The sequence below is a fragment of the Myxocyprinus asiaticus genome, chromosome 11 (genome assembly GCF_019703515.2).
Source record: "Myxocyprinus asiaticus isolate MX2 ecotype Aquarium Trade chromosome 11, UBuf_Myxa_2, whole genome shotgun sequence".
NCBI classification, from domain to species: Eukaryota; Metazoa; Chordata; class Actinopteri; order Cypriniformes; family Catostomidae; genus Myxocyprinus; species Myxocyprinus asiaticus.
In genome coordinates, this window is record NC_059354.1 from 23,838,716 (window position 1) to 23,849,432 (window position 10,717).

General features: G+C 35.4%; 1 protein-coding gene across 1 annotated transcript; it reads right to left on the minus strand.

The window, feature by feature from the left end:
- On the minus strand, positions 1–7,297 carry LOC127448151 (ly6/PLAUR domain-containing protein 6B-like). Its single transcript, XM_051710474.1, has 5 exons — positions 7,161–7,297; positions 4,265–4,390; positions 3,981–4,079; positions 2,732–2,862; positions 1–2,228 (listed from the first exon to the last, which is right to left on the minus strand). The coding sequence occupies exons 2-5, from the start codon at positions 4,365–4,367 to the stop codon at positions 2,058–2,060; spliced, it is 504 nt and encodes a 167-aa protein (XP_051566434.1). The 5' UTR covers positions 4,368–4,390; positions 7,161–7,297; the 3' UTR covers positions 1–2,057.
- Positions 7,298–10,717: the final 3,420 nt, after the last annotated feature.

A 10,717-nucleotide genomic window follows, 5' to 3' on the forward strand; every position in this document is an offset into this window, starting at 1 on the left:
ATTTATTTTGTTTACTTGCAAACAAATATGTCCCATATTTATTTTAATATGTACTGACTATAGGTAATATCAAATAATTTTGGCAACCAGAGTGTACTTGAAAGAAGAATATTTTTAAATCAAATTCAGTTTTATTGGCCAATTTCATTTTTTAAAGGAAATGTCAGTGCACATGTATTTTGTTTTGAATAATAAATACTAAGAAAAAAAAGGTATTTGCCTGCTAGTCAAATCAGAATGACCCAAACTATACACATTTAATTATTTAATTCATTAGAGCTTTTCAGTGATTTATCCAGGTCCATGTTCATACAGGAATACATCCCAGATAAGTATGACTTTCTTTCTTCTGCAGAACACAAAGATTTTTAGAAGAATATCTCAGCTCTGTAGGTCCATACAATGCAAGTGCATGGTGGCCAGAACTTTAATGCTACAAAAGGCACATAGATGCAGTAAAAAGTAATCCATTCAATTCCTGTGATTTAATCCATGTCTTCGACAGTAATCCAATCAGTTTTCACTATAAACCTTGGCATAGCAGTCTTCTTGGTGATCATGATTTAAAGCTTGATTACACCTCCTAGCGCTATCTTGCATCAAGAAGTGCAATCGAGCTTGTAATCATGATGGTGCCTAGAGACTGCAAAGGCAAGATTTACAGTGAAAAGGACAATCTAATCTCATTGAATTAACATTACTATAGGTACATTTGCCCCTTTCTATGTTTCGTCGAAGTTTCCTGGTGAAATAAACACTAGAAGCGCTACAACAACTGTGTGTTTTATTCAATGAGTTCCAAGACCAGCCAAGGACGCTTGAAACAAAAGAGAAAGTAAATCAAAAGTGCCATAGAAGCGACACAAAACAATGTGGTTGCTTCAGAAAATTTGCTTTTCATGTCGCATTTGCATTTTAACACTATCGGTTAGGTTTAGGCGTTGGTTAAGGATGTCTATTTTGTTCACCTCTCATTTATCATTTAGGACACTACTGGTTACATTAAGGCTAAAGTTTTAGGTTAGGGAGGTATGTTTTACTCATCAAAACACCCATCTAAAATTCACCTTAAAAACCTCATCTGATTACAACGTTATTTCAATCCTTTTTGACGCCCCCCGCTGGACATTTCACTGAGAAACTGCAGCCAAACTTGTAAAGCACTCATTTTGTTTTGCAAAATTGCTGCCATGGGTCACATACATTTCATGAGATCAGGCTGGAAAAAGGTGTTATACTGTGGTCTGTTTTCACCCAAAATCAAATAGATCGCTTCAGAAGGGTTAAACTGCTTGAGTCTTATGGATTACTTTTATGCTGCCTTTGTACTTTTTGGAGCTTCATAGTTTTAGCAACCAATCCGACCATTCACTTGCATTGTATGGACCTACAGCTTAAATATTCTTCCAAAAATCTTTGTTTGTGTTGTGCAGAAGAAAGAAAGTCATACACATCTGGGATGGCATGAGGGCAAGTAAATGATGAGGGAATTTTCATTTTTGGGTGAACTATGCCTTTAAAGCATTGAGATATTCATGCAGCAGTCAAGATCTCTTTTAGAGACTTCTGCTTTTGTTCCGAAAACTAGAACAATACGTTCCACACCTTCTCATTGCTGTGCTTGGGTTATTTGACAGAATCTGGGATCAGAGCCATCAAGCAAGGCTGTCCTGCCCACATAGAGGCTTTCAGTGCTCAGTTTCAGCCTCAATTTGGTCAATACAAATCCAGTTTCGGATGCATCGAAAGAAACATCCACTGCCTTAGCAGCTAAATGTCAGTTTTCTTGTCCTATTTAGCACATCATTAGTAACCAGTACTAGTATTCCATTGACAGATCAAATCTGATAGGACAGTACACAGTGCTTGCACAACTGGCTGACTGGCTTTCTCTTTTCAGAGTCCAAATCATGTCTTCCATTTCATTTGTAGTCTTTCCCACTGAGGACTTTGCCCATGACAGATGTAGCAATATTCCATGGTGGATGCTGTCTCCGTGGCGATGACTCATTCTTTTGAATACTGTTCATCACTGAACAGGTTCTTAAGGGTGAGTATCAAAATGGTAACAGTCCAGTGAGAACTGGGATCAGCAGGAACACAGAATCCCGGGTCCTGAAAGTGGGTGCCACTGAACTGTGTGTTTGGCTCTGAGCAAACACTGCATTAGTGTGATTGGTTGGCAGTTCTATGTTACAAACCATCCCTTCACAGCAAGATACACACTCCTGCAAGATAGAATGTATTAGAAAGAATCAGAAGGTGATTTTATAAACATTTAGTTTATTCAAGAGATTGTGTATGCAAGTGTGTGCATTGAAGGGTAAGTTCATCCAAAAATAGAAATTCTGACATCATTTACTCACCCTTGTGTCTTTGCCTGCATGACTTTCATTCTTTAATAGAACACAAAAGTAGAACAGCTCTTTACTCCATAAAATGAAGGTGAATGTGAACTGAAGCAGTCAGTCCCTCACATTCTGCCAAACATCTTCTTTTGTGCTCCACTGAAGGTCATACGGGCTTCGAACATCATCGTGAATGAGTAATGGAGTAAATGATGACAGAATTTTCTTTTTTGAGTGAACCATCGCTTTAAGTAAGAATTTTGCTCGGTGGACAGATTGTGCTTTATAATTTTGTGGTAGAATTTGGTGTGCATCTATGAGTGGAAATGTTGTGTATGTGTGTTTGTGTGAGTGTGTGCAAGTATATATGTGTAGATACTCACTATGTAATGTCCATTTTTGTGATGTCTACAGCCCACTAACAGACATTCTTCATGCACTGCACATCTTTTGGTAACAAACTTTGTCTTCCCATGATGGTTGAAGAGATGTACTGTCATGCAGTACTGGGAATCTACAGAGGAAGAAACAGGAAATTAGGAATGTAAAAGGATATTGACTTGAACAATTCAATGTATGTTGTAATTTGCTGAAAGTAATAATTTAATGGAAAATTTGCACACCCCATGAAACACAAATTGCTCTTTTCCGTGCAATTACAATAAATGGGGACTGATGCTTTTAAGCTTAAAGGGATAGTTCTCCCAAAAAATAAAAATTCTCTCATCATTTACTCAACCTCATTCCATCCCAGATGTGTAAGACTTTATTTCTTCTGCTGAACACAAATGAGATTTTTTAGAATAATATCTCGGCTCCGTAGGTCCATTCAACACAAGTGAATGGTGGCCAGAACTTTGAAGCTCCAAAAAACCACATAAAGAAAGCATTAAAATAATCCATACGTCTCCAGTGGTTTAATCCATATCTTCAGAAGTGATATGATAGGTGTGGGTGAGAAACAGATCTCTTTTTTTTTGCTAGAAATTTCCTCCCTGCCCAGTAGGTGGTGATACGCACAAAGAATGTGAAACAGCAAAAACAAAAGAAGAAGAATGTAAAAGTAAAAGTGAATGTGAAAATGTATAGTAAAAAAGGACTAAATTCTGTTTCTCACACACACCTACCATATCGCATTTGAAGACATGGATTAAACCACTAGAGTCATATAGATTACTTTTATGATGTCTTTATGTCCTTTTTGGACCTTCAAGGTTCTGGCCACCATTAACTTGCATTGAATGGAGATGTTTTTCTAAAAATCTTAATTTGTGTTCAGCAGAAGAAACAAAGTCATACACATCTGGGATGGCATGATGGTGAGAAATAAGAGAATTTTCATTTTTGGGTGAACTATCCATTTATAAAAGTGTTAGTGAGGGTGAGTAAATTACAGAATTTCCATTTTTTAGGTGAACTAATAAACAGAATGTTCCATTTAAATCTTGAGATATTTGTGATCCATTCTACTGTAACCTGAAAAAACTGCAAGAACAGGTCATATTTCTTAGGCAAATGTCACTGGTTTTAAAATAGCAGTTTTTGAAAGGCTCCCAGTAATCTTTTTAATGCTGATTTCTGTGAGTGTGAAGGTCAGTGAGTGCTGGGTTTGTGTTTTACAGCTAAACTCACTCTGAGGGCACCATACATCTTCTGCCCAGCGATTACAGTTGTAGTTGTCTGAGGCCTGTTCACATGTGAAGCACTTGAAACTCTTGGGGTACGGGGTAGCTGTAAAGACATCAACACTTTGTTTTATAAATATAAAGTCACTGGAAGTTATCTTTAATTAATAACATTAACAAAAAACAAACATTATTACATGAAATAGTGCTTAAATGATCATTGGTTAATGTACATTCAAATAAAAATATCATGAAAATGTGATTCTTGATTGTGATTAGATAAACACTCACCTTCTAGAGCAGGCATGAGATTGTAGAAGTTGATGTTGTCACTTGTCACCAAATCAACAAGAAGCTGAACAACAATAGGGACTAAGGCCAGATCTGTTGCCATGTTTAACACACTGATAGTGACACCTAAAATAAATAGTTAAAAGATAGGTCAAGTTAAAGCTGTTTTCCTCTGAGCATCAAAAGACAGAGAGCCTCCTAGTGTAGTAATTGTCCTACATGTCAACAGGTGAATGTTTATAACTGGGATATAAAGAGCCATTGTAAACGCCAGTAAAAGAGATGCACGTAGATTATGTATGTACATTATGAAGACTATCTAATCATTATATTCTGTTACAAACATGGCTGTAACCAGCTATGAGGTCAACGAGGTCCGAACCTCGGTAAATTTTTCATATTCAATAATACAATTTGAAGCTATAGGCTACAACTGAACAACACGTGACTACCATTTTTAATTGTGAATTATATCAGACAAGTTCATGATGCAGTGCAGCGCACTGAATCTTTAGTTCAATATCTATTCAAAAAATTAATCATTAATTGGTTGTAAATTACTGTCCAGAGGTCCAGACCGTCCAGATGTCCAGCACATACATGGCGCTGTTGCGTGGCACCTGACACTTTTCTCAGCGCTGGTGAGATTGCACTAATCACAGTTGTTTATTATTACTGGATGAGAAATGATTGTATAAATAGTGCTGCAGCGGTACCCTATCCAGTATCCACAGGTACGAATCATTGCAATTATATATATGTATATATAATTATTATAATTATATATATATTTTTTGTATTACTGTCCAGTTTAAAAATGTCTCCAATTAGATATAAAAATGTCCTGATATTTGAATGCGGATCAATGGAGGATTCGGTTTTCTGAGCTATCAAGTGCTCCCTGGAGTTAGAAAGTTTTGTGTCTCAAAGGTAACAGTTTCGCAATTTCGGTTCCTCACACACAGCAATTGTATGACTTTAGAAAACATAAAATAGCATATGAGTCCCTGGAGAAAAAAATCCTCATATCTTCTAATAGAAAACTCTATAGCCTATCTTCATGCCCAGGGGAACTAAGGGGTCTCCTGGTGATCATCATGACATTATCTGAAATTCAAAACATTCAAGCACAGTAGTGCACTATACTATCTGTAGTACAGACTACAGTATGAAATATATCAAATATTCAAACACTGGCCATGATGAAGGGTTATGCTATTTCATTCATTTTAGTAGCTGATGTTTCACAACATTATTGTTAAAAACATAACTGTACTTTTGGTAAAATTCTTGGCACCCCACCCCAGACCTCACTAATTTTCAAACCCTGGTTACAGCCCTGGTTACAAGGGTAATTTATCAACCAACATCTACTCTTGATTACGCCTGCTGAAACTCCACTCACAGCTATAAGATAAATCTACCCATTTATCTTCAACATCATTCTTTTAACAAAATAATGACAAGGTAATAGCCCCTGAATAAAGGGACAAAATCGCAGATGTTTGGGATGGATGGGGTCAAATATTATAACAAGGACCCATGTTCTGAAGGACACTATAACCTAAAAATTCTAATGATCCGAACTGCATTAAATTTGTGCATTATTCAATTACTATTGCATACCTTGCTGACGTCTTCCAACCACATAGTTAAAATGTCTTACAATGGAAGCTCTCTCTCATCTGCCCCTGGAATTTTAAGGAGCAGTAAGGCATGATGACCTAAAAGGTTAATCATTAAAACTGAACACACATCCTTTGAGGACATCAACATGCTCTAGTGCTGTTTCCATCAGTGTTTGCAACATTAAAAAAAAGATTAAATATTGGATCAAATTACCTCAAAATCCAACTTTAGACATTGCACACAATTATCTCATGGATCAGGAATATTTTGCAGTGTAAAGTAACAAACAGGTGTTATGGAATGTATTGTGTTATTTCTTATTTTATTTTATTTTTTGTTGCTCTTTATCGTTTTGGGAGATAATACTGTCTAGTACACTGAAAGTAACATATGGATCTCTACGGGGTATAAATGAATCAGCTCTAATATATCATGACATTTTGAGCAAACAGAAGAGTGTCATTAATCTTGTGGCAATGACACTCTGGGTTTGAGGGTCTCCAGAGATCACACATATATAACGACTGACACCACAACAGCAATCAGCTCCACTGACCCAGAGGTTAGAACATACACAGGGGCCTGTATTCTCAAGTCTTTTCAGCTCAAAACCCAAGTGCTCTTAGGTTACAGACCAGCTCGTGGACATGTGGGGACTTAAAAGCAGTTCATTAATAGCGAAGAGCATAAAATAGTTATTGCATCAAGTGGGTTGAATGTTAACCCAGTAACCCACACATACACAAACAATTTCATTGTTATGCGCTGATTTTTCAAAAGTTGTACAGAATGCTGCATTCTAAAAAAACAGGAGGTCTTTCATGTATATAAATGAATTCTTTGAAGTAATTGCCAATTAATTCAATGTAAATGAGCTTCAAAGGTCAGTTGCTGTCTGACTGGTTTAAGAACTAAAGGAGAGGCCTTTTAATTGCTTTAGTGATCTGAAAAGCCACACAAATAACCAACACTTTTCTGGCTGTTTCAACATAGTAAGTTCTAAAATTCAAAACATATCTGAGAGAGCCTAAACCCTGATTAATATTTATTTCATGTTACAGTGTCTGACTTATAACCCACTTGTTAAAGGGACAAAATTTGCTAAAACAAACAAACTTGTCACTATTAAAAAACAGCCAAGACATAAAATAAAATACAACCCACAATCACACAAAATAATATTTAGAAAAAAAATAAAGGCACATTAATGTTTCACAATGATCTAAACATGAATTTGAAATTCAAAATACAAGAAACAAAGACTTACCTTCTGTCTGTAAAATAGAAAGCTTTCAGTATTTAAAAAAAAAAAAAAAAAAATTACATGCGGCTCCAGCCAAACAGATAGACTTCCTGAGCTTGTGCAGAGACAATCCTGTCTGGACTCAGACTTTCAAATTAAAAGGAAAGAGAAAGCTAAGAAATAATTTTCCCTTTCAGCTCTCTCCCACAACAAGAGCAAAGAAATCACTGTCACCAACCTCCTGACAACCCCCCGCTTTTGATTGGACAGCATGTGCAGTTTTGGGGCGGAGCCTCTAGCCATTGTGTGAAGTCAACAGTGTGGTCAAGTCAGTCTAGCCCAAGTAATTACCATTCACACAAACACACTCAGCACCGCCCTCCTTAAACACACCCCATCCTCATAACCTGTGAAAAGCCCAAGAGCCCCAACAAAGAACACACTACAGTCTGCTAGATTAGCTGTACTTTCCTGAACTGGCATGACTGAATCAAATATAGATTTTTGCTACAGCATTAGAGATCAATACTGCAATAAAAGCACATCACTATATGAGGTACTTGACGGTCTTTGATTGGGCTGCACAGTCAATGGCAATTATTACTGTAAAAGCTTCAAAGGTTATCCAATGTATTAACTCTCAGTAAAAATCTATGGAGCTGAGGATTTTTCATTGTGGTAGGGGACTGACATATGGCAACATGGCTATTTTCCATTGTGGTTCAGAATTGCCATATAGCTATGTTCCTATTTTCTCAACTTCCTGCAAAACTATGTTAGATAATGTTAATATACGAACAAAAAAAAAAAAAAAAAACTGTTTAATTATCTATTTCATTTAATCTAAAAGAATTGTGGGAATTCTGAATTGTGTTTAATAGAGTAATGTGAGGAGCAATTTAGCATTCTTTCAAGGGTGACCCCTGGAAAATCAGTATTGGAGAGAAAATCCAATATAACTTGGCTTAAAAACAGCATATTATTTATTGGTTTCTTTAAAGACTGCCCTTTTAATTCCAGCAATGCAGTTTTCTGAATAGCGAGAAGGAAAATTAAATTAAATAGACGGGTAGACATTAATCAATATAAATTACATATTTAAAGCAGAGGTAACATTTGGGTTAGAGGCAGTGTTACTTAAGATAACATCCATATCATATCAGATAAATAAAGCAGCTTATTTTTTAACCTACAAGTATCACCATGCAAAAATACCTTCTTGTGGAGGAAACCCTTCTACTGTTGAATTTGAGCCAGGACTACTGACAGTCACGGCTGTTTCTCATTTGTCTCTGCCACCACTGTGGCAATATGCAGGTCAATTAGGCCTTACTTACTCCAGGGGGACTGACATACTGTGACATACTTTGGATAAATCACAAATGTAATTATATCTTTTATGTGATTTAATTAAATCTATTGAATTAAAAATTTTGTTCGCAACATAAGTGAATCTACAGGACATTTTAACCTAAATGTTCACAGAATTCTAATAGTTTGTCTGAGTGAGACATATTTTTTATTTGGGCAGTTGGTATATGGTATGCCTTTATGGAGAGTTGCCATTTTGGGAGGTGATTTAACCTTTTTCTCTCTTGTGGTTGATGAGAGCAGTGAGCAGTGGAGTGAAGAAAAGAGTATTGAGAGTGTACAAATCATATCCAAACCATTTTAACAGGAGACATGTGAGACAAGCCTACAGGAGAACAGTTAATGCAATACTGTAACAGCACAGAGGCCTCTTTGGAATTATCAGACTTCTGGCTGCATATGGCACCATATGACTCTCTCATGCAATATGCTGAATAAAAGTGCTATGATTTATACATTCAAATGAATATGGTCAAAGTTTGTTTGGTAATTGATTGCAGGTCTTCATATAGTTACAATGAGCTACTGCCTGCCTTGATAAAACTGTCACATTAACATAAAAACACAATTTTATTTGGAGGGAAACATCGGTCAAGAACATAAATGTGAACAGCATGCAAGAGCCAGAATTTTTGAACATTCAAACCAGAAGTATTTTTCTGCTTTCATCTACTCATCTTAACTTCTTGTTGTAGCATCATAACCTAAAAGTATTTAGTTCAACATGTTGCCCACCATGAAGGTGTATACATGATACACTATTCTTTACTCTGTAAAATCTATTATGGCTTTCTGCCAGTGTCAATAAAGTCCCCATAAGCTGCAAGTGAGAAGACTAATGAAATAGTGAAATATTGGTAATACTTTAAGGTTCTATTTGTTAACATTAGATTAACAACATTAGTTAATGTAAATTAACAATGAACAATACTTTTACAGTTGCATTTGTTAACATTAGTCAATGAACTATGAACTAACATGAACTAACAATGAACACATTTTTATTAACTAACATAAAAAAAGATCGAAAAATGCTGTAAAAATATATACGTTGTTCATTGTTTGTTCATGATACCTAATGCATTAACTAATGTTAATGAATGGACCCTTATTGTAAAGTGTTACCAAAATATGATATTTATCAATACAATTTGATGAGGAAATGGCTCAATGTCTTGAGTTCTGGCTGTCCTTCAAGGATGGAACAGTAAATACACAGCTGGAAATACCATACCAAAATTAATTTTAGTGGATCCTTTGAGGTTTATACAAGCCTGATGTGCTGAAAGGCTTTGAATTACAGGAATGTTCCCAAACTAACACGAGCATTTTAAAATCCCTCAAATTTAAAAACTGAGAAATGGCTCTTTAAACATGTTTTGGTGGGGAATGCAAACTCTCTACCCCACTCATGTGCCTTACCTCAAGGGAAACTGTCTTCCATAGTTAAGATTTCAAAAGAAAGAGGCTCAAAAAGGTATTTAAAGGGAAGAAGAGGGACAAATTGTCATAACTTTAGGGTTAAATTAGTTTTCTTACTAGTCAATTCACAGTTTTTCTATTAATAAATACAAAGTTAAGATTGTTTTTAAATAGCATCAAAATGAAGTTAATATGGTATACTCTATGTGTAACGACCATAACAATTAAAATTGCTACAGAGTGAGCTCATAGTTAACTGTTTAAGCACAAAACTAATAAAAAATAAAATAAATAAATAAACAAACATCAATTTGTTGGAATTTGCATTGAATGGAAATGAATATTTTCCCTATGTACAGAATTAGAGTCAAAGGTGCAAATTAGATCTTTTCTTCATAAAATATGTCATAGACATTAAAATTACAAGCAGTTGATGAAATAACTTTTCAGGTCTGATCATAACTGTCAAAAAATCTGACACCATAACTCTGACAGCTGATTACAGTTACATGTGATCAACATTTACAGTATACTGTAATGTTTTTTTTTTTAGCACATAAGAGTTTATAAATCAAAACAACTTAAATATTTTCCAATTATAATTTGCAGTATTGCATGATGTTCTTTAACAATAATAACAAAACAAGGCCTATATGTCACAGGGATACTACAGTATATTGTTTTATTAGCTCTTTTACTGCAGGAGTCGTTGTTGACAGATTTACTGTTTTGTTTTGAAACCTGCAGATTGTCTTTTGACAGAGAAAAACAGAATACATTATGTTCTT

Coding starts and splice junctions, on each gene's coding strand:
- LOC127448151 (XM_051710474.1), bottom strand. CDS start 4,367: ATGGCAACAGATCTGGCCTTAGTCCCTATTGTTGTTCAGCTTCTTGTT. Junction 2,863..3,980: donor AGATGTATGGTGCCCTCAGA/GTGAGTTTAGCT, acceptor CTTCCTCTGTAG/ATTCCCAGTACTGCATGACA. Junction 2,229..2,731: donor ACAAAAATGGACATTACATA/GTGAGTATCTAC, acceptor TCTATCTTGCAG/GAGTGTGTATCTTGCTGTGA.